The sequence below is a fragment of the Schistocerca americana genome, chromosome 3 (genome assembly GCF_021461395.2).
Source record: "Schistocerca americana isolate TAMUIC-IGC-003095 chromosome 3, iqSchAmer2.1, whole genome shotgun sequence".
In the NCBI taxonomy this organism is placed as follows: domain Eukaryota; kingdom Metazoa; phylum Arthropoda; class Insecta; order Orthoptera; family Acrididae; genus Schistocerca; species Schistocerca americana.
The window spans coordinates 826256035-826281346 of record NC_060121.1 but is presented as its reverse complement, the minus strand read 5'-3'; the positions used below and the strand labels follow the sequence as shown (position 1 = coordinate 826281346).

Below are 25312 nucleotides of genomic sequence, written 5' to 3'. Positions count from 1 at the left end.
ACTACCTGTCTACTCTCAGGGTGAGGCCACGCGGTCAGCTTGAACATTGGCCCTCTGCTTATATAGACTTGAACGCGTCATCACTTGCAACTCACCCTCCCACTGCATCTGGTACACTGGATGATGCCTCAGATGCAGAGCCTGTGACATCTGAGGTGTTCCATGTGCTGCATCAGATTCTCCATCCCCATTGCACCCCAAGGCAGCAGCCTGAAGTGGCTGACCACAGCCAAAAGTGCATTGAGCTGCGAGCTGCTGGAGTAATGTAACCAGCTACTGTGTCTGCACACATCCTAGCTGGAATAACTGAAGAAGTAAACTGTAAAAGTACCAACAGAAACCTAGATATGCAACTTGTTACCATCCTGAAGTGTCACCAATGCAGGCTGATGCCTGAGCAAGCTGTTCAGAAGAAATGACGACTATGCTACAGACTGATTCTACACTTAACAATTACAAAAACACAGATTATACCTCAAACAGAAAAACATGCAAAACATTTAAGACATATTCACAATATAAGGGCACTCGTCTGTTGACTCACTGTACAGGACTGCAATAATTCTTGGACTGTGTATTGAGTGCCCTTTAGTAATTCTGCAGAGTAGTATTTCTGCCTAATTCCAGCAGTTACAAGAGTATTCTTTTAAGTTCACAGTAAGTAAACGTGCCATAGTTTTTAAAATCAAGTTTGCGAATACTCTGATGCGATAATGCTAAATATTATCACCTATGTGATTTATTTATTTTGAACCACAAAAGGATTAGTTCGTTTCAGAAACAATCTGAAAGAGATTTAAAAAATCATCTTGAAATTGCTACTGTTGAACTATGATTTTATTAAATGCATTTTGCATAAGAAATGCAAAAATATTTCTATATTAGTACTATTATCATGACTGAAGTGCGGCTTTCTTTTTGCATGTATCTTCTGGCTATACTTGTAGCTTTTTTCAAGGGCAACAAACCTTTTTTCCTGATGTAATCAGAAGGGGCCTATCTTTTCTTGATGGGCATAGCTAACAGAAATCTTACAGTCAGAGGTTAAAAGTTTTTTGAACATTCTGGTTGAAACTGTACATATGCCACCTGTGACATCAACACTTACTCCAAGAAGTTTGATAACATTTGCAGAGCTCAGCTTTGAAGAAATGCACTTCTTTTGCTTCCATTCATTAGGTCATCACAATAAAGAACACAGCACAGGTGTTACCAATCATTAAATTTTTCCTGTACCAATGCATGTTGCATTTATACAGCCTTGTGGATCTTATTTTAAGATGGACAGTTCAGAGAACAATGCCAAGACATGACAAACCTGATTTAATTTTGTCCGTACTTTTCATTGGCTTTGAGAAGGTAAGTGTATTAAGTTGCTTTTGAATCTCATTCTGCCGTACTGGTAACAACTTGTGGGACCTTTTGTTGATTTAGCTGCTCTTTGTTTCACCCTAACAACCACACCACCACCAATAATTATACATGGAAGTGCTAACAGCTGAAGCAAATTTGTACGCTCATCTATACTAGAGTGGTAGCATGATCTTTCTTTAGAATTTTTTAACATCTTCCAATTACTTTGCCCTAATTCATTGTTTGTGATTAGATGTAGAGGAAACAAAAATATTGAAACATTCACTTTAGCAAATTCAAAGCTTTGTAACTTTGATGGGTGGCAGAACATACACACTCCGTATTTTAAAAACTTTTATTCAGTTTTAGCTGGAGAACTTTCTTTTTTACAGCATGTAATTAATAATGTCTGGACGGAATTACCAGAATATTTTTTTAAAATAATAGTAACAATGATCTTTTTTACGTGCATTACACAGAAAGGGTAGGAAGAAATGATTCCAGGCAAACATATTACTTCAAACTAAGGCTTTTGCTGGACACAAGGGAAAGTAATAAATCTACCGCACAACTCACTGGTAGATTTCAACATAAAAATTTGCAGTAACTCTTCAGTTACTAAACAGGAATTTATGAAACTTGGCTCAGAATTGATGTTACTGATAAGAAAGCAAATCAGACTTAGTAGTTTGAAGGATGTATCATCAAATCGTACACATACATTATGGAAGTGTAACAACCCAGATACCTACAAGCTGCTTCAATTATCAACTTAGAATGTGAGTAGTCTCACATAAATTTCTGATCAAATGGTTTATGCAATGCTCAGATTTAAATGGAAATAATGCATTAAAACAATATTACACATAATTAATATTATTTTACAATATAATGTTATTTCTAGTTATCCACCTCGTCAAGAGTTACTGTATATTACACACACAGCAAAACTAATATAATGTACACAACAAATCGAAGTAAGAGAAACAGCTAGAACACATAGGTACATTTTGTACTTTTACATTATTAACTTTACTGTGCAAACTCTTATAATTAAAAATTACCATCTGATGTGATAAGCAATTTAGACAATGTGATAGTTTACACAGTTTAACAACATCCTTCGAAATGTACAACATACTGCATAACTTCTAACTGTACAAACAGAAGTTCAACCACACTTCCCGACCAGTTCGTTTAAATTATGTAATTCAAGCAACAGTAAGAGCTAAAGCCAAGGTGGAGGAGGAGTGATTTTCTTCCTTCTTGAAAGTGCCTCTTTCTCCTAATATACATATTTACAGTCACAAGGCAGTAATTAATACTGTTATCAATGTGATTAGTTCAGCAGTAGTGATTTGTAGTCAAAATACTTCACAGATGCAGCCTGTAGCGGCAGCTTCTGCCTGTTAATGTGTAACTTGACACTAATTCTACATCCATGAATGTTCTCCTTCACAATGAGATTTATTGAACATGATGTGTGAATGAATGAACGAACAAACATATCCTGACAACTGTTTGGTGTAATAACATTTACTTCATTAAAATTAAAGTTTGTACACTTTGTTACACATTTCAGAACAAGGAGCTATATTCCTTCTGCCTCCTACTCCTTCTGCATGGGCGAGTCCGTGAAGAATTTTTTGCCTCCAAATGGCCTGGTAGACAGAAAGAAAGAAATAACAGAATTAAAACAAATTCAAAACAAAATATGTATGGTACAGTTCAATGGGTCAGATTATCTACAACACTGAAATGAGGGAAAGAGAAACAATTACAAAAGCATACTCCACACCTAGTGGCAAGAAATTAGATTAACAAAACTGTAACTATAACCACAGATAAATAATGCTGAAAACATTTGCATTTTGAGTGGCAAACAAGAATGTATTTACAGAAGTGGAGAAATGGTAGGTAAACTGGCAGTGACACGAATAGTTCAACACTAAGGAAATAATTAGCTCCTCTTCGTGAAAGATAAACCCTGTAAACTGTAGTCCATGACAATGAAGCGAAGTACTACTTACCACATCAGTGCTCTCTAAGAAGACACTTGAGTGTGGTGACTGATGGCATAGCTGAATTGATACAAATCTGAGGACACTTAATTATTACTAACCTCACTTATCTCTGTTCTAGTTTACCAATATAATATAGTGTGTTAATTATTTTTAATTTCTCTCTTCACTGATTTTGGGTAGCTCAAAAAACCTAATCAATTGCAGAACAAGAAACGAACATACTTCACTAAGCACAGTGAAGACTTAACAGAAATGTAACAACAATAACAGTGTATGCCCCATTTCTGCTGGACTCTTAGTAACCTGAATGAACTGAACAACTGTTTGAAATATTGAACTATCTTGTGACTTCTATTCCTGTGACTCCCATCATCCATAATGCCATGTGTCTTCCTGAAGAGCCCGTGTAACAATCTTTGGCAGCTAGAATAAGACCATCAATAAAATAATGATGGTATTTCACAGTACTGCAAATGAGACTACGGACGACTATTCAAACACCTCTGTTAAACATAGGCAACTAAAAGTTTAAGGACATCCACCTCTATTTAACGAGAACAGAGGTATGAAGTGCTAAAGTTGTAATTCTGTAAGTTTTCTGTGACCCTTTGGAACTTTATATCCTACTATTACTTACCGATGTAACACTTTTCAGCGGGCTTTCTGGTTCCGAGTTCATTATAAATGTACACACAAATTACCACCCACTACAAGTCAAATTAAGTTTTTAGTGACCATAAAATCAAGAGTTGGTCTACCACACATGAAGTTCAACAATATGAGCAACTGCAGCCAAATATCTGAGTGACTCAAGTAGAAAACAGACTTCAAATCTCAAACAGAAATGAAAATTCAGAAAAACGATAGTTGTTCGAGAATCCTGCAGTAACGTACCTCACATTTACGTGATATAATTTTGGTTAAAGAACAGCAAGAAAAAATTGTTGGGAGCATGCCATATAATGGAATACATGACAAGTGACCAACCACGAGCAGCAACAGAAAAAACCTGATTAGTCATCATGGACAGTTAAAAAAGTAAAAATGTACTGAAACGATGTTTTTACAAGAAAAGTGTGAAAAGCAGGTGATACAAAACTAAGTGCACTGAAGAATTTTTCTTGGCTCCTTGAACCAACACTTACAACTGGCAAGCTCAGCCAGTAAAAGCAAAAATATATGAGCAAGTCCTGGCTGAGCACGTGCTCACAAGCTTTATCAGTCTATATGAATTTGCCAGTTACGAAATGGAAAGAATTGAGGGGTGCAAAGAGGGAGGGGTTGTAGAGAGTTGAAATGTATGTTCACTTTCAGTCTTGTCAGATTGCTTCTAAAATCGGAGGGTAAAAAAATGTGCACTTTGACTTTCTTTACACTGAAATTCAAACTGGTATAATACGTCTTTAGTTATTTCATTTGGAAGCAGTACCTTCAATATTGGGAAAAGAATAGATTGCTACAAACTGTAAAGGTGACTTGTGGAGTTTCAGATAGGCACAACGAAAATTCTGCTACAGATTAATAGCTTTCAGCCAAAGCCTTCATCAGCAAAGAAAAAATAAACATATTCCCACAAGCAGAAGTCATGCACACATGACTGCTAACTCTGGCAGCGAGTATCACATGTATAACCATCTGGAGTGGGGTGGGGAAGGGGGAGGTAAATCAGTTGAAGCAGATGGGGGAGGAGTTGAGGTTCTGAAGAAATGATGATAGGGTGTCTTGGCCCAGAGTTCAGATCGAGGAGGTATCGTCAACAAACCAGACCAGGGGTTTGCGGTTTTGGGAGGCTAGGAAGGTTTCCTCTAGAAGACCCATAAACAGGTTGGCATAGGAGGGTGCCATGCAGGAAAGTAAACAAACAAATCAGTGGCACAGTCATGGGCACCCACATGGCATCCTCCTATGCCTCCTTAACCCAGCATACTGTCGTCTTAGATGTTCATCACTTCCTCCCTGGTGGCTCCATCCACACTTCTGTCCACATTAAACCCACTAACCACACATAGTTCTTACATTTTGACAGCCGCCGACTCTTCAACACCAAAAGAATCCCTCCCATACAGCCTTGCCATCCAGGGAAAGCGTATCTGAACACTTTCCCAGCATGCTCAAGGTCTCACCAAGGCCTTAAAGACAAACAATATCCCCAGGACCTATTCTTCAAACAGACTTCCATGCCATTTCCCACACACAACTCAATCCTCCCACCACTCCCAGGAGCCAGCTACAAAAGAGTGCCCCTTCACCACCCAATACCACCCTGGACAGGAACAAATGAACCACAACCTTTGTCAGGGCAGTTGAATTAACATGCTTTATTTCAAAGGTAGCTTCACAAGGTGGGGCTCCACTTCTATTTCTGAACTGCGCAATCCTTCCAACACATTCTCCAGTCTCAAAATTATGCCAGCCTCAACCTACAGTAATCCACTGTCTCCATAACCTCCTCCCAACAGTTTCCACCCGTTTATCCTGCCATTCCCTCAGCCAACATACCCACCTATCCTATCCCCTTCCCTGATCCTTTCGTTTTAAACTGTGTCCCCCCCCTCCCCCCCCCCCCCAATGCCAGACAGCACTCCTCTCCACCTACCCGCACCCTGCCATCCCTCCCCTTCCCCACCCCACCCCACTCCAGATTGCTATTCAAGTGATAGTCACAGTTAGGTCACAGCTGCTGATGGTAGCGGTGTGTGTGTGTGTGTGTGTGTGTGTGTGTGTGTGTGTGTGTGTGTGCACGTGCGCACACAAACTTTGCTCAAGAAGACTTTGGCCAAAAACTATTTATCCGTAACAGACTTTTCGTTGTGCCTGTCTGCGACTTCACAGGTCACCTTTAAAGTGGGGGGAGGGGGGGAATGGTTAGGTTAAAGTTAGATATAGTGGGAATTAGTGAAGTTCGGTGGCAGGAGGAACAAGACATTTGGTCAGGTGAATACAGGGTTATAAATGCAAAATCAGATACGGGTAATGCAGGAGTAGGTTTAATAATGAATAAAAATAGGAGTGCGGGTAAGCTACTACAAATGGCATAGTGAACACATTATTGTGGCCAAGATAGACATGCAGCCCACGCCTACTACAGTAGTACAAGTTTATATGCCAACTAGCTCTGCAGATGATGAAGAAATTGATGAAATGTCTGATGAGATAAAAGAAATTATTCAGGTAGTGAAGGGAGACAAAAATGTAATAGTCATGGGCGACTGGAATTCAACAGTAGGAAAAGAAAGAGATGGAACGTAGTAGGTGAATATGGATTGGGGCTAAGAATTGAAAGAGGAAGCCAACTGGTAGAATTTTGCACATAGCATAACTTAAGCATAGTTAACACTTGGTTCAAGAATCATGAAAGAAGGTTGTATACATGGAAGAACCCTGGTGATACTAGAAGGTTTCAGATAGATTATATAATGGTAAGACAGAGATTTCGGAACCAGATTTTAAATTGTAAGACATTTCCAGGGGCAGATGTGGACTCTGACCACAATCTATTGGTTATGAACTGTAGATTAAAACTGAAGAAACTGCAAAAAAAGGTGGGAATTTAAGGACATGGGACCTGGACAAACTGATTAAACCAGAGGCTATACAAACATCTCATTTCAGGGAGAGCATAACGGAACAATTGTCACAAATGGTAGAAAGAAATACAGTAGAAGAAGAATGGGTAGCTCTGAGGGATGAAGTAGTGAAGGCAGCAGAAGAGCAAGTAGGTAAAAAGACGAGGGCTAGTAGAAATCCTTGGGTAACAGAAGAAATATTGAATTTAATTGATGAAAGGAGAAAATATAAAAATGCAGTAAATGAAGCAGGCAAAAAGGAATACAAACATCTCAAAAATGAGATCGACAGGAAGTGCAAAATGCCTAAGAAGGGATGGCTAGGACAAATGTAAGGATGTAGAGGCTTATCTCACTAGGGGTAAGATAGATACTGCCTACAGGAAAATTAAAGAGACCTTTGGAGAAAAGAGAACCATTTGCATGAATATCAAGAGCTCTAATGGAAACCCAGTTCTAAGCAAAGAAGGGAAAGCAGAAAGGTTAAAGGAGTATATAGAGCGTCTATACAGGGGCGATGTTCTTGAGGACAATATTATGGAAATGGAAGAGGAGGTAGATGAAGATGAAATGGGAGATATGACAATGCGTGAAGAGTTTGACAGAGCGCTGAAAGACCTGAGTCGAAACAAGGCCCTGGGAGTAGACAACATTCCATTAGAACAACTGACGGCCTTGGGAGAGCCAGTCCTGACAAAACTCTACCATCTGGTGAGCAAGATGTATGAGACAGGCGAAATTCCCTCAGACTTCAAGAAGAATATAATAATTCCCATCCCAAAGAAAACAGGTGTTGACAGATGTGAAAATTACCGAACTATCAGTTTAATAAGTCACAGCTGCAAAATACTAACGTGAATTCTTTACGGACAACTGGAAAAAATGGTAGAAGCCGACCTCGGGGAAGGTCAGTTTGGATTCTGTAGAAACGTTGGAACACGTGAGGCAATACTGACCCTACAACTTATCTTAGAAAATAGATTAAGGAAAGGCAAACCTACGTTTCTAGCATTTGTAGACTTAGAGAAAGCTTTTGACAAAGTTGACTGGAATACTCTCTTTCAAATTCTGAAGGTGGCAGGGGTAAAATACAGGGAGCGAAAGACTATTTACAATTTGTACAGAAAGCAGATGGCAGTTATAAGAGTCGAGGGACATGAAAGGGAAGCAGTGGTTGGGAAGTGAGTGGACATGGTTGTAGCCTCTCCCCGATGCTATTCAATCTGTATACTGAGCAAGCAGTAAAGGAAACAAAAGGAAAGTTCGGAGTAGGTACTAAAATCCATGGAGAAGAAATAAAAACTTTGAGGTTCGCCTATGACATTGTAATTCTGTCAGAGACAGCAAAAGACTTGGAAGAGCAGCTGAACGGAATGGACAGTGTCTTGAAAGGAGGGTATAAGATGAACATCAACAAAAGCAAAACGAGAATAATGGAAAGTAGTCGAATTAAATCGGATGATGCTGCGGGAATTAGATTAGGAAAGGAGACGCTTAAAATAGTAAAGGAGTTTTGCTATTTGGGGAGCAAAATAACTGATGATGGTCGAAGTAGAGAGGATATAAAATGTAGACTGGCAATGGCAAGGAAAGCGTTTCTGAAGAAGAGAAATTTGTTAACATCGAGTATAGATTTAAGTGTCAGGAAGTCGTTTCTGAAAGTATTTGTATGGAGTGTAGACATCTATGGAAGTGAAACATGGACAATAAATAGTTTAGACAAGAAGAGAATAGAAGTTTTCTAAGTGTGGTGCTACACAAGAATGCTGATGGTTAAATGGGTAGATCACATAAGTAATGAGGAGGTATTGAATAGAATTGGGGAGAAGAGGAGTTTGTGGCACAACTTAACCAGAAGAAGGGATCGGTTGGTAGAACATGTTCTGAGGTATCAAGGGATCACCAATTTAGTATTGGAGGGCAGCGTGGAAGGAGACCAAGAGATGAATACACTAAGCAGATTCAGAAGGATGTAGGCTGCAGTAGGTACTGGGATTTGAAGAACCTTGCACAGGATAGAGTAGCATGGACAGCTGCATCAAACCAGTATCAGGACTGAAGATAACAACAACAACAACTCTGCAACTAATACCTTTTTTCTTAAGTGATCTCAGTGAAACATGTGTTTTACGTTTTTGTGGGGTCCAGACTTAAAAACTGCAAAATTGAGGAAAACATTAAAGCTCCCAAAATAAGAGCCTAAGAATGTGATACGATTAAAACTTGTAACCCTTACCAATACAGTGTATATAATCTGTATAAGTGAAGGAAATTAAATGTGCAATACAATGTTTATGCAATAATTTGTGGTAAGGAATTTCCTCTGTTCTTTAAAAATCACAGATGTGTAACATCAAATAAAAACTCATCAAAAAATTGAAATAGATATCTGGGTACAAGGTAACAGCACTATTTTCCGACACGTGACAACCACAAAATATATGTCAAAACCCATCTTTGAGACATCTTACCCTTGCATTCACCTGCAAAAAAGAAAAATATCAATGAACATGGTGAATTAAACAAAAACTGTGAAATATGGTGAAAGATGTCGGAATTTAATGGGAGTTCAGGGGTGGGGTGGGGTGGGGTTCCCTCCCATAGTCAAAGGCAGTTTTATTTGGGCGAGTAGACTTCAAACCACATACACACAAAGCTTGAAATACGTTTTTGAAACATGTTTCTGGCTACTTCATGTGGACACCATTTGGAAACATCTTTCAAAACATGGGAACATCTATCCATAGCAGTGTCCGTAGAGATCATAGGGCCGGCCGGAGTGGCCGTGCGGTTCTAGGCACTACAGTCTGGAGCCAAGCGACCGCTACGGTCGCAGGTTCGAATCCTGCCTCAGGCATGGATGTGTGTGATGTCCTTAGGTTAGTTAGGTTTAATTAGTTCTAAGTACTAGGCGACTGATGACCTCAGAAGTTAAGTCGCATAGTGCTCAGAGCCATTTGAACCATTTGAACAAATCATAGGAAACGATGTTCTGGGCAACTACGACACGCCACTGCTGCATGGCCCAAGTGTATATTTGTGTGTCGCATTGTGTCTTCCACTGTATACAGTTGTTACATGTTTTGTTTTCTCTTGCTGTATGAAGGTTTTCCAGGAGCAAAATGAGGGGTGGGGAGTAGCGGACGAGGCAGCGAGTGCCTGAGGATCATGGATAATAATGGAAGAGTTTTGGAGGAAATGCATGAGCTCAAAAAGATTTGGAAGGAGTACTTTGAAGATCTGTTGAATGCCGTCAAGCGGGTAACTAACAGCGATGGAGAGCCTAAGGCAGCAGACAATTATAATAGTGGGGAAATTGATGATCTAACTTGGAATGAAGTGGAAGAAGCCATAAAGAGGATGAAAGGGGGCAAGGCACCAGGTTGGGACGAAGTAACAGTGGATATGATACGAGCAGCAGGAGAAGTAGGAACCCAGTGGCTATACAGAGTGCTGAGGGTGGTGTGGAAGGAGAACAGAATTCCTGAGGATTGGAAGAAAGGAATTATAGTCCCGATCTTCAAGAAAGGGGATAAAAGGAGATGTGAGAACTACAGAGGAATCACCCTGCTATGCCACTGTGGAAAAATCTATGAAAAGATCCTGGAGAAGAGAATAAGAAGCAGTATTGAAAGTAGACTGCAAGAGGAGCAGTATGGATTCAGACCGGGAAGATCAACAACGGACCTCATATTTGCGGTAAGGCAACTGAAGGAAAGGCACTATGAGTACGGGAAGGACTTAATCATGGCCTTTTTAGATATTGAGAAGGCGTATGACAGTATCTATAGGGACAAGCTCTGGGATGTGCTGAACGCAAAAGGGATAGATGAAGAGATAACACGAAAAGTCAGAAAAATGTATGAGGGAAGTGAGAGTTGTGTGAAAGTGGGGAGGGAACGTACTGCATGGTTCAAGCTGGAAAATGGGCTGCGACAGGGAAGTGCACTTTCGCCTTTATTGTTTATTATTGTTATGGATGAAATCCTACAGCAAGTATCAGATGCAATTGGAGATCATAAAATGAAAGCAGTGCTTTTTGCCGATGACCTGATGTTATGGGGAAATTGCGAGAAGCAGGTGCAAGAGCAGTTAGATGTATGGGAGGCAACGGCAGCACAATATGGAATGCATTTCTCTGCAAAGAAAAGTGAAATAATTGTCACAACAAGGAAGAAGAATAGGCCAAATGTGGATATAACTTGTGGAGGGGAAAAACTACAAGTGGTAGAGAACTTCAAGTACCTGGGAAGCATGATTGAAAGTAAGGGGGGAAACGCAATGGAAATAAATGAAAGGAGCAGAAAAGCAGGGCAGTTCTTCAAATGCATTAGGGGGCTTATTTGGAGCAAGGAGGTGCCACAGAAATCCAAGGGAATTATATACCGAACCTACTTTGTCCCCATATTGGCATACGGAAGTGAGACATGGGTAATGCACAAAAGCGACAAAAGTAGAATACAAGCTAGTGAAATGAAGTTCCAGAGGAGCAGGTTGAGTGTAACAAGACGAGACAGATTGCGAAATGTGTATGTGAGGGGAAGACTAAAGGAGGAACCAGTACAGGACAGGATAGAAAAATCAAGACTGCAGTGGTATGGACACATCAAGAGAATGGATGAGGGAAGAATTCCAAAGAGGATGTTTGATCTGCAACTGGAGGGGAAGAGGCCCAGGGGAAGACCAAGAGATAGATGGGTGAAGGGAGTGAAGGAATGTGTGACGAGTAGAGGAGAGAACTGGACGAAGGTGGAAGAGGGGGAATGGTGGAAAGACAGAACACGATGGAGAGGCTTGTGTTCCCGACAGACCCAGCCAGTGGCTGGAAACTGTCCAAGATGATGATGATGATGATGATGATGAATGCGCAATACAAAATTTAGATCAGTGGGTTTTAGTGTAATGAATAACGACATGGTTAGCTGACTTACAGGTTATAGGTTCGCAACTCACTGTGTGATAATATTTTCTTTAACTTAGCATCGTTATCACATTCGTTATGATCATAATACAATACGTTCTGCAATATTCGATGTTGTCAAACATTTCTGCCTGGTTAGAGAATGAACCATGAAATAAATATTTGCCTGTTTATTTCTGAATCTGAGAGATTTCTGAGTATGTGCTTAGGCAGAAATCCAACAGGGTACCTTACACTCCTGTGAGTTAAGTGAGCAGCAATAAAGCTCATATTGTTCCTTGTCACAAATACTTCACTTTTCATTTCCAAATATGCGGCAATTTCTAAACATGTGGTTAGGCAGGAACTCAAGAGGACAGCTTGAATTGCTGCAAAGTGAAACAATGAGCAATAACATTCATACTCTTCACTGTCACAAATATTTCGCACGCTGTGCAACCTACAAATATATTTCCCTAAAGAGTTTGTGACGAAGCAAGTTGGGATTTCTCTACCTCTTTTCTTGTTTTTCCATCTGCCTCCTTAAATTCATTTTATTTTCATTTTTGCAGAATTTCCATAAACATGCAGAAGTATGATCTGCATTTCCATAAACGAGAAAGGTTGGCCCTCAGTCTTAAGGAATATATGCACTGGGTCTAATTTTGTGCTTAGTTTTGTGTATGTAATTAATTTCCCAATTTATTTTGACCATTCCTAGTTAATACTTGTTATGGGGTGAAATCGGCAATTGTTTCATGAGTTCGATTATGTTGTTGACTTAAAAACAAATATAAATTATGCACTAATTATGAATATTTGGAAAAAGAACTACTAGGATTCTCAACGTATTTATTTGGCTCTATTTAAAAACATATTAGCAAAGCCAACCCTTAATTAATTCCAAAATAATTACCAGATTTGTCAGAAGTATTGTTTGTACAATTATATCTGTTAATTTCATTATTTAAACAAATAATTCAGCCTAACCTTTACGACACAAGGAACTGTTACAAAGAAGCAATTTTTCGATGGTATTCAAGTAACTGAATGAATTATGCTTCAATAGTAATTTCTGTAACTTAAACATCGAACGATGTATAGGTTCAGTGCCTATTATTGTGAGGACAGATAAAGGGTTGAATTTTGGTCCCAAGATAGTCAGCCCATGGCCAATTTTCATTCGTATTGGTTACAATAACAAATGGTTCAAATGGCTCTGAGCACTATGGGACATAACATCTATGGTCATCAGTCCCCTATAACTTAGAACTACTTAAACCTAACTAACCTAAGGACAGCACACAACACCCAGCCATTACGAGGCAGAGAAAATCCCTGACCCCGCCGGGAATCGAACACGGGAACCCGGGCGTGGGAAGCGAGAACGCTACCGCACGACCACGAGATGCGGGCGGTTACAATAACAACAATGCATCAACTTAACAATGGAATTAGTGTAACACATATTGAGCCTGTGTTAGATCAAGTAATGACAATGCCTACTCAAGTTATTTCAGAAATGGTGCCACACGTACTGTATTATTAGGCAAGAACTGTGAACAGTGTGGTTAGGCTTTTAATACTCATCGATGTTCAACATCAAACTATTGTAGCAGTACGTTGATGTTTGCCTGCAACCTATTAACGAGGCTTATCAACATTTACCAACAGTGAACTGGCAATATAACTCATTCTGGAAACATCCCCAAGGCTGTGGCTAAGCCATGTCTCCGCAATATCCTTTCTTTCAGGAGTGCTAGTTCTGCAAGGTTCGCAGGAGAGCTTCTTTAAAGCTTGGAAGGTAGGAGACGAGGTACTGACGGAAGTAAAGGTGTGAGGATGGGACGTGAGTCGTGCTTGGGTAGCTCAGTTGGTAGAGCACATTCCCGCGAAAGGCAAAGGTCCCGAGTTCGAGTCTCGGTCTGGCACACAGTTTTAATCTGCCAGGAAGTTTCATAGTAAAAGTGGTTCATAATGCACTAGAGCTAGGCTTAACAAGATTTATTACCTGTTGCCTCCATGTGGAGTATTAAAGAACCTCCTTGTTGAAGAACCTGAATGCTGCCATTTTAATGATGTAGCTGACGGTGTAGCAAAAAGTGTGTCAGATCGAGAACTAATTGGTGTTGAATTATTATTCACAAAATGTGCCCAGTATTCTGAAGGTAAACTCATCAAATTTTCAACAACCTGTAAATAAAAGATCTCAATTTAACTACCAAAATTTTGAAGCAACAACACTTAACAAATACTACATCTAAAGATCCACCAGTAATTATAGAAGACTACCATGTGGCAGTTGACGAACTTACCAATTATCTCATGCAGACTAATTACAATTAACAAGGAATATAGACGTACACAACCATCAGCACTTGACCAAGTCCTTGTCCATGTAGGGGACATTAATAAACACAAGACTGCCGTCGTGGGTATGAGCAATGCTGAATAACTGTACAGTAGAATTCTCTCTTATTACTTTAAGAAGCCACATCACATACTCTCATGGGGAGTGGGGGATGCATATCGATCTGTTACAACTACCAGGCATAAATTAATATCAAACTCAAAATTTGAACATAGCCACAAAAGCATATAAAACTAATTATGTAAACAAAATCAGGTGTTTCCGTACGAATGTGCAAAAACGTTGTAATCTCCCCACGGAAAATTACCCTCTACCACGCAATAATTAATAATGGTCAATCAAATCATCCACATTTATTCACTTTTGAAAAGTATCTGATCGGATTTTCTAGTAATATATGCGCCGACAGCTCGTCGACGCCAAGGTATTTTTCTAGTACGTATATTCTTTGGAATAACAGAGATACATATATGTATTCTCCATGGTTATTATGGACGGATAACTAGGACAGCTTCGGAAGTATCTGTTGGAAGATTGTCGGGTTGCTAAAAGAGACATATTTGCTCTTCTTCTCGCTAAAGCGAGCTATTAAAGTTTGTGCCACTAGCGGGTTATTTGAAGAGAGAGAAAAATTGTAAACGCAAATTAAGTAAGACTGAGAATCAACAGAAAACGGAACATGTAATGGAGATGGATTGAATATACAATTTTCCTCAGAAATAAGGTTTGTGACCCTTTTATTCTAGAGTGAATGACGAATGAGTTCTCTGTCTGAATCATTGATGATTGTCTTGGCCCTGTAATTAGTGGGGAAGTTTCAGTTGTGACGAAGAGAGCCTGCAATCACCGAGATTTTATAAAATCGTCCAAAAAGGCTTCGGACACATCTGAAATTCTAAATCTGTCGTAAAATGAACGAATTGTTCTAACGATCGATTTTCCCAACTGAATGCAGCGCTTAACAATAATAATAGATATAAAGATCTTTTACAGCAAGCCAGCCGCTGAATATTAAGACGAAGGGCTCCACCAGAGATTCTATTGGGCTGAGTTCACGTAATGAAATATTATATTTAAAACTGTATATAGATAAAGGACACACACAGAGAGAGAGAGAGAGAGAGAGAGAGAGAGAGAGAGAGAGAGAGAGAGCGAATGAAATTAGAGAAAATACGCAGAATCCTCCATTAGTATAATTGTTTGCCTGTCTTATCACGGATCAGCCTAAAGATAAAACAGGAGGCCCTTACTTTACTGTACAGGTTTATGTGTGAGAGACATTACACCAAGTTAGCAGCAAGCTGCATTCACTTACTTTCATCATTTACAGTATAATCCATTATAATGGCCAATCCGTGACAGGACACGTTTTTGGATGTTGTTAAAATAATTTTGTTCTCTGTTTCATGTGAAATATGACGAGCCAACTTAACTGACGCTTGGAAAAGAGAAGAAATACTCGCAGTCACATTAAGTGGATCTACAAATAAGAACATAAAACAACACGCTGGGCGCAGAGAAAAGGCCAGATCTATAATTTTATTATTACAGCTTGCTAGTATAGATGAAGTATACGCTTTTCTATTTAGTATTATTGGATATTTGAACATTGATTAATTGTGTTCATGCTAGATGTAGTTTGATTGACTTGCCCCAGTTGCATTTATTTGTATAAGTACAGTAAGAAACTAGCCACAGAAGTACTCTTGTGTGAACGGAGTTACATATAGTGACAGTAGAAGGGAGATATATATTGACGGTAGAACATTTATATGGTTTTAACTAGGGCAATGTTTAAGATGAGTCAAGCAGAGCAGAGCAGCACGCAACAGCCTTCAGCTGTTAGCACTGATAATAATGATGTAGTAAGAAGTGTTGTAGAACCGATCGTTACAGATAGCACAAGAGAACGCCCTGTAGACACGGCTGGAGATGAAACGGCAAGTACGCAACATGGGTTAGATCCATTGGTCATTATCATGAGACAGATGCAGATGATAACCGAGAGCATGAATAATATGAATACAAAATTAGCCTCAGTCACTGAAGGGCAAAATGATTTGAACGCGAAATTAGCCTCAGTTACGGAAGGGCAGGAAAATTTGAAAACTGAGATTAAGCAGCAGTTACAAGACAGTTTTTCCGAATTAGAGCAGCGGATAGAGGCGAAGACAAAGGAACTCAAAGATCAGGCCGAAGAGACGGAACGAAAATTAACTGCACAAATAGAATTGGTGAAAGCTCAATGTGAGGAATCTACTCACCGCATACGTGTAGAAATGAAGGAGTATGTGGCTATTAAGATAGATACCGTACGGGAACAGGTGGAAATGGTTCCGCAATTAGTACAAAAGCAAGGTGCCATGTCATGTGCAATTGCGCAACTTCCTGAATTGGCACGTACGCAGACTAACCTAAAGGAAAGTGTTGAACATCTGACAGAGCGTCAAGATGTTATAGACCACCAAATTAATGTATTAACGGGCAAATTATCCGAAATCACATTAGAAAACAAAAGGCTATTGTGTGAAAACGTTGAGCAAAATGTTAAGGCAGCATTCCAGAGTCTATTTGGCAAACAGGAAGAGAATTTGTTTGCGAAAGGACTTGAGGAAGTGCGACAGCAGTTAGGTGCTGATTTCGAGCATTGGAAACAAACGATAGAAGAGTCGATACGCGTTTCACAACAAGGCTCAGAACAAATGAATACAGGCCAGCAGCAGAAGTTGGCAGCGACTATAGAGCCAGTTACTGCACATTCGCACACGATACCGACTGGTGTAAGTAACTCAAACATTAAATTGCCACGAGCTAGTCGTTCGCGTGAATTTTTATCTAACGGAGATTACGAAAGCCTTTGCCATGCCGAAGAAAAAATGATAAAGCATCGGCAATTCCAGATTTTTAACACTGACAAAAGGGGGTCCATCCAATTGTTTTTATTCGAAGTTTCAGAGGAGTGCTACCCAGAAATTGGTCGGAGTGGCAGAAGATCAGTTTCGTTACAGGATATATACAAGGTTCGGGGGCGATTTGGGCCTCGGACATGACTTCTGTTTGCTCGACATATGACGATTTTGAGAAGGCGTTTTTAGCAAAGTTCTGGTCAGAAGGGGTACAGGAACGCCTAAGGCAGGAGGTGCTCTACCCAGAGCCTTTCTCCTTTTCAAAAGGAAGCCTTAGGAAGTATTTTGAAAAATATATAAATAAAACTAGATACTGGGACAGACCTATGCCCTTGCCAGACATAATAAACATACTTAAGGCAAGACTACCAATTAGCATCCGGAATCAATTGATTTACGGCAATGATAAAGACTTGGAGTCGTTCCTCACGATGTTAGACCATATAGATATTATTGAAGCGAACAACCAGAAAGCCCGTAATAACAGATTCCAATATAGGGAGATAGAACCTCCGCCCAACGGTAGGCAAGGGAATGGACAGAGATCGGTAAATAGCGGAGAAACCCCTCAAAATCTCAATAGTAATACCGGCAATAGTCTTGCGAGGGGCTATCCAAGGAACAACAGGAATGGGAAAAGATACAATCCCGTGTGGGGGAACGAAAGGAATTTCAGACCCCAAGCCTGGAATAATAACAGTAATAGAAAGTGGAATCAACCGGGGGGAATGAATTCAAATAATCATCAGTGGGGACGGACATCTACGAATCAACCGGTAATTACCGAAGTGACGGATGATGTCAACCAGCAGGCAAGTCAAAATCCAACAAACTTGTAAGGACCCACTCGTGCCCCGGAGGAGCGGTCAACAATTGGTTGAGGGGCAACAGGATATGTGTACCCATGCTAACGTATAATGATGGACGATTACTGGCAGATGAACTGACCGAGGACTTAGAACCACAGGATGAGGATAAGGAACAGGTGGCAGTAGCCGAAGTGCAAGTCATTTTGGAGACTGTACCTATAGTGGCGGTTTTAGACACAGCTGCAACCACAAATGTTATTTCGGAGGCACTAGTCAACAAGATCAGAAATATAAGACGAGTACCAATTTTTCCAGTTCAAAATTGCAGAATAATAGGCTAGATCGGCTAATGTAAAAGTGCAGTCACTACTTAGTGTAGAAGTCGGAAATGCAGCAATATTAAGCACATTCCTTGTTGTGAAAAATTTGGTGGTAGACTGCATTATCGGAGTCGACAGCCTACGTCAATACGGATGCAGAATAGATTTTAAAACAGGAAAAATTTGGTTAAATGTAAATAAACAAGAAATTGAGTTGGACTTGTTGAAAAAAGAAAGCCTTACCAGAAAATATAATAGTGGGATCAGTGTGCAAGTAATCAGGAAGGCACAAAATTCTAAACAGCACGTAATTAATGAGTTCCAAGTCAAAGGAGATTTCGGTCAATTAGTGTACGATCCTGTCTAATTAAGTCAGGTGATGCTGAGGGAATTAGATTAGGAAATGAGGCACTTAAAGTAGTAAAGGAGTTTTGCTATTTGGGGAGCAAAATAACTGATGATGGTCGAAGTAGAGAGGATATAAAATGTAGGCTGGCAATGGCAAGGAAAGTGTTTCTGAAGAAGAGAAATTTGTTAACATCCAGTATAGATTTAAGTGTCAGGAAGTCATTTCTGAAAGTATTCGTATGGAGTATAGCCATGTATGGAAGTGAAACATGGACGATAAATAGTTTGGACAAGAAGAGAATAGAAGCTTTTGAAATGTGGTGCTACAGAAGAATGCTGAAGATTAGATGGGTAGATCACATAACTAATGAGGAAGTATTGAATAGGATTGGGGAGAAGAGAAGTTTGTGGCACAACTTGACCAGAAGAAGGGATCGGTTGGTAGGACATGTTCTGAGGCATCAAGGGATCACCAATTTAGTATTGGAGGGCAGTGTGGAGGGTAAAAATCGTAGAGGGAGACCAAGAGATGAATACACTAAGCAGATTCAGAAGGATGTAGGTTGCAGTAGGTACTGGGAGATGAAAAAGCTTGCACAGGATAGAGTAGCATGGAGAGCTGCATCAAACCAGTCTCAGGACTGAAGACCACAACAACAACAACAGTGTACGAGAAGTTAAATGAATCCGACTGCATTACTCAAGATCAGAAGCAGCAGCTAAAAGAATTATTATTAGCGTATAAAAACGTGTTTGATGAAAGGCCAGGAGTTATTAAGGGATACATATGCCATCTCTACGTTAAGCCGCACGAAACGTATTGTAGAACTTTCTATCCTGTTTCCTGGAGGTTAAAGGCTCAAGTTCAGAAAGAAATAGATCGCATGTTGAAATGGGGTTTGATCGAACCCTCTACAAGCCCATACTGCTCCCCACTGTTGGTCGTGCCAAAAGCAAATGGGACTGTGAGACTGGTACTCGACGCCAGAGAAATAAATAAAATCATAATTCCAGTGAGAACACATCCGGAAAACATAGAAGAACTTATACAACGGTTCCAGGATGTCCAATATTTGACAAGCATTGATTTGCGGAGTTCTTATTGGCAAGTCAAGCTGGATGAGTCATCAAGGAAATATACGGCTTTCATTTATTCCGGAAGAAGTTACCAATTTACTGTAGTTCCTTTCGGACTCAACATTAGTGCTGGAATCTTTATAGCAGCTCTAGATTATGCACTAGGCCCAGAACTAAGAACCAGGATAACAGTGTTTGTTGATGATTTGCTTATTGCATCGAAGACTTGGGAGGAGCATATTACCTTACTGAGACGGGTGTTGGACGTGTTCAAAACCATGGGAATAACTGCTAACCTACAGAAATCCCATTTTGCAGTAAACAGAATCAAGTTCCTGGGGCATATAATTGACACAAAGGGAATTTTACCAACCAAGGAGAAGCTAATTGCGATTAGTAAGTTTCCAACACCCAGAAATAGGAGGCAATTAAAAGGGTTTATGGGTCTTGCCTCATTTTTTAGAAGATTTATAACAAATCAGGCCATGAATGCAGCAGCTCTAAATAGTTTGCTGAAGAAGGATGTGCCCTGGCTCTGGACATTAGTGTCAAGAAGCATTCGAGGAGAGAAAGAAGCAATTAGTAAATGCACCGCTTTTGTACCATCCGGACATGCAAGAAGAATTTTACTTGTCAGCAGATTCGTCGAATGTGGGTCTTGGAGCGTGCCTTTTCCAAGTACGCAAGATAAATGGACAACTCACCTTCTGTCCTATTGCGTTTGCCAGTCGTGTTTTGTCCAACTGTGAACGAACTTACACGACGACAGAATTAGAGGCTCTTGCAGTCGTCTGGGGTTTTAAAAAATTTCATTATTATCTATATGGGTCAAAGACTATCATATATTGCGATCATCAATCCCTTAACGTTTTTACAAACGTGTAAACTGTTACACCCCAGACTGGCTAGATGGACTCTCGCTCTGCAACAATACCAATTTAAGATCGTGCATGTCTCAGGACAGCAAAACATTATTGCTGACGCTCTATCAAGGTCACCGCAGGGTTTGACTAAAGAGATTGAAGTAAATAATAACTCTGAATTCCCTGTATTGCTGCTGCAGGAAAATCCATTTAAGACGTACTACGTCAATTTGTGTGCGCATATGGCACAGTTACAGAAAAGAGATGCTCAATGGGAAAGTGTCATTCAAAGGTTACAACACCAACCTTCGGATCAGATGGCAAATTATTACAAACTGGTAAATGGCGTATTATTTTTCCGCTGTGGAAGGCAAAACAAAGTCCGTTGGTGTGTTTGTATACCTGAGGCGCAAATAGAGAAACTTGTATGGTTCACTCATTTAACCTGGGGACATTTCGGTGCGACAAAATGTGCAGACAAGATAAGTGGGTACTGTTATTTTCCCAACATAAAGCGCAGAGTGCATGAAGTCTTAAAGAGACGCATAATCTGTCAAAAAACAAAGCCGGATTCAAAAGGGACTAAGCACCCATTATGCTCTATATTAGTCCAAGAACCAAAAGAATTAATTTCGTGTGATCTGTGTGGACCGTTACCTACTTCAAGAGGTGGTGTTAAATATGTGTTAGCATTTCTCGATGTGTGTACGAAATACGTAAAGCTATACCCGATAAAGGCGGCTACAGCCAAAGTAATTGTATTAAGATTGATAAGGGATTATCTTCCACATGTTGGTACACCTAAAGCGATCATAACAGACAATGCTAAAATATTCACGGGACTCCGATGGAAACAGACTTTGCCTCAAGTTGGTGTGAAACACATACTAACATCATTTTACCACCCACAAGGCAATTTGGTTGAGAGAATTTTTAGAGAATTCAATCGATTTATGAGGACGTATTGCCATAATAAGCAGACTGCGTGGGCAAATTATGTGGAAGAGTTTGAGCAGATATACAATAACATGCCCCCCTCCTCAACTGGATATACACCTTGTGAATTGATGTTCGAAGCAAAAGAGGAAAACTTCTGGACTGACCATATGCCCAAAACTCAGGAAACTGAGATGCCTTGGGAAGAAAAAATAAGACAAGCCATCAAAAATATGACGGAAAAAAAAAAAAAAACCCGGATCAGAGAAAACAACAATTTGACAAATTAATCAAGAGGGTACAGACATACCGGGTCGGAGAAAAGGTATTAGTCAAAAGACATACCAAATCATCCTTAATAAAGAAGAGTATAAAGAAATGGGAGTTACTATATGCTGGCCCATACATTATCCTACAAATTCCGAATCCTGGGACTTACCTATTAGCATACCCGGGATCGAACAAAATAAAAGGGTTATTTTCCCATAACGACTTGAAGAAATTTAATGAAGATTAGAAGATAGGGAGGAATGGTGTTGTGAGTGACAGAGATGAACGCTCGTAAAAAAAAAAAAAAAAAAAAACATAACAATAAACTGTGTGTGTAGTGTTAGAAAACTTTAAATTGAAATAATTAATCAGTGACATAGACTATAGAAATAGTGACTAACTATTACTATTGAGTGTTGCAAAGAAGATAGTGGAGATAGGCTTCACCTGTGTTTGGGTGAACATGGAACTTTAGCATTGCTAATGTCATCAAGATTTATAAAGGATCTAACTGACCTTCAAGAACAATGAAATGTTTCCCGTAAATGATGCTGAATAATCAAAAGAGGTTCCGAGTGAAGGTTCTTATATAATTTCAAGTGCACGCTTAGATGTGTAAACGTGTGAAGGGATGTGTTGAGGCAGTGAATCATGAGTGACGGTTAACGCCGCAAAGACAATTTCCCGCGCAAAACAGTTGACATCGGCGCGAGAGGTAGAATCGATATAGACGACACAGATATGCTTTGTAAGAGACTCGCACCAAACGCGAGGGTAAACTGATTCATGTTGAACTTTAAAAAGAAAAGGTGTTATAATTAGAAGTTAAGAGTTTTTAATTTATTATTGAATGTTTAAAGAAAGTAATATTCATAGAATTAATAGTTATTTAATGGGTCGTGTTCGTTTGGAATTTTTGAGGGGGGGGGGGGGGGAATCCATTTCCATATATGTGCATGTGTGAACGCCGTATGAATCAGAGAATAAATGAAAGAAGTGAATCTGCATTCCTCAATGCTAATAACTTTTACATTACAACAATCAATTGGAGAAATATGTGTATTTAGGATAAAAAGTTTTTGAGTATATATAAATTATACGACTTTCAAGGAAATGATGGGTTATGTCTTTGTATAAAATGAACTACACTTTCCATTATTCGATGATTTGAATCCAAAATCTATTGTAAGTTGCATGAATCCTTTAAATTACGAAGAACAAATCAGTGATAGAAAATGTGTCAGAACTTTTGGACTTATAAGCACAAGTGGGGATGCAAAGTCAAAAAGAGTATTCAAACGAGAGTAAATATGATGATGCTTTTGGCAACATCATTAGTTAATGGCTAAATTCCTTGACGTACGTCGTAACAAAAAGGATCCATGAAGCCATAAGGATTTTGCTTTCAAAAAGGAGAATCTTGGACGGTGCAACCTAACCAGTTCTCTTACAGGAAGAGTTTCCCTTTTGGTCATTGCTAATTCTTTTGGAATGAATGTTGCATGTGAGTTCGAGTATCCCTGTCCCTTCTACTCTTCCCATTGTGGGTCGCGTAGAAGACCGACTACAAATGTGGACGTCGGGGACATGCAAGACCCGGGGGAGTTTTAGCACCTCAAGATATTGTCCTAGGAACAAGATTGTAAAACGAAAATTCACGTTATTTATTGTAAAATGTTTTTTTTTTGCTAGAGGCACAAATCACTCTTCTCTAAATCGTGATATAAATTGATCCCTGTCTTTCCTTTAGAGATCTATTTCAAAATTATTTTTTTCTTCTATAGGCTTTCCTATCTTCTATGTACCGTAGGCTGGGGGTCTAGGCTTAAGAGGTTTTCCAAGGTTTCCCTGCTTAAGATAGTTCCCGAATGGGTAGACCCTGATAACAGTTTCATGAAAGATCATCTTCCTTGGTTGTGCACAGCAAACATAACACCTAGATGCACGTAAAAGCAATACAGCCGCGGTAACTGTCTCTTCATTTCTTCTGTTTTCAACATTTCTTTTCTTCGTCTGTCTTAAATATAATATTCGTTTTCAGTCGGAGGACTGACAATCATCACTTCCGGGTTATCCACACTAATAGATAGCTCGCGAAGTGTGTTCGGTAAATCAAAATTGAGCTCACAAACTTCACTCGCTGCGAGGGGCATTGTAATCTCCCCACGGAAAATTACCCTCTACCACGCAATAATTAATAATGGTCAATCAAATCATCCACATTTATTCACTTTTGAAAAGTATCTGATCGGATTTTCTAGTAATATATGCACCGACAGCTCGTCAACGCCAAGGTATTTTTCTAGTACGTTTATTCTTTGGAATAACAGAGATACATATATGTATTCTCCATGGTTATTATGGACGGATAACTAGGACAGCTTAGGAAGTATCTGTTGGAAGATTGTCGGGTTGCTAAAAGAGACATATTTGCTCTTCTTCTCGCTAAAGCGAGCTATTAAAGTTTGTGCCACTAGCGGGTTATTTGAAGAGAGAGAAAAATTGTAAACGCAAATTAATTAAGACTGAGAATCAACAGAAAACGGAACATGTAATGGAGATGGATTGAATATACAATTTTCCTCAGAAATAAGGTTTGTGACCCTTTTATTCTAGAGTGAATGACAAATGAGTTCTCTGTCTGAATCATTGATGATTGTCTTGGCCCTGTAATTAGTGGGGAAGTTTCAGTTGTGACGAAGAGAGCCTGCAATCACCGAGATTTTATAAAATCGTCCAAAAAGGCTTCGGACACATCTGAAATTCTAAATCTGTCGTAAAATGAACGAATTGTTCTAACGATCGATTTTCCCAACTGAATGCAGCGCTTAACAATAATAATAGATATAAAGATCTTTTACAGCAAGCCAGCCGCTGAATATTAAGACGAAGGGCTCCACCAGAGATTCTATTGGGCTGAGTTCACGTAATGAAATATTATATTTAAAACTGTATATAGATAAAGGACACACACAGAGAGAGAGAGAGAGAGAGAGAGAGAGAGAGAGAGAGAGAGAGCGAATGAAATTAGAGAAAATACGCAGAATCCTCCATTAGTATAATTGTTTGCCTGTCTTATCACGGATCAGCCTAAAGATAAAACAGGAGGCCCTTATTTTACCGTACAGGTTTATGTGTGAGAGACATTACACCAAGTTAGCGGCAAGCTGCATTCACATACTTTCATCATTTACAGTATAATCCATTATAACGTAACAGGACATGGAGAATGGTCCACTGAACAATACGAGTTAGGGAACCTGCGGTGACAGAACTCAGCTTAAGGAGATACGGAAGTAAACTTGTCTTCTGCTTTGTCTAGCATTACTGTTTTCTGGCTTGTTTACAACTAACATTCATACAAGTTCACACTTATTGTGCTATTTACATACATGTACATTGTCTATTTCCTGCAAGGAAACAAGGAGGATGATCCTGATTACTAGGAAGTCATGATGCAGGTTTTGTTTACTTGACTTGTCCACAAGGTGGCTCTTTTTTATTGTATTTACATTTTCCCCTGACAGAATGTGCTATGAATCAATGACAGACCCATTCATTAGTCAGTG

At 39.5% G+C, this 25312-nt stretch overlaps 1 protein-coding gene across 1 annotated transcript in view; it reads right to left on the bottom strand.

The window, feature by feature from the left end:
* Positions 1-2871: 2871 nt before the first annotated feature.
* LOC124605507 (rac GTPase-activating protein 1) overlaps positions 2872-25312 on the bottom strand; it is a 151292-nt gene continuing 128851 nt past the window's right edge. Inside the window, exons 11-12 of the mRNA XM_047137240.1 lie at positions 13855-14036; positions 2872-3014 (exon numbers count right to left, since the gene is read on the bottom strand). Coding sequence (XP_046993196.1) covers positions 2963-3014; positions 13855-14036 — 234 coding nt within the window. The 3' untranslated portion in view covers positions 2872-2962. The remainder of the gene's footprint in view (positions 3015-13854; positions 14037-25312) is intronic.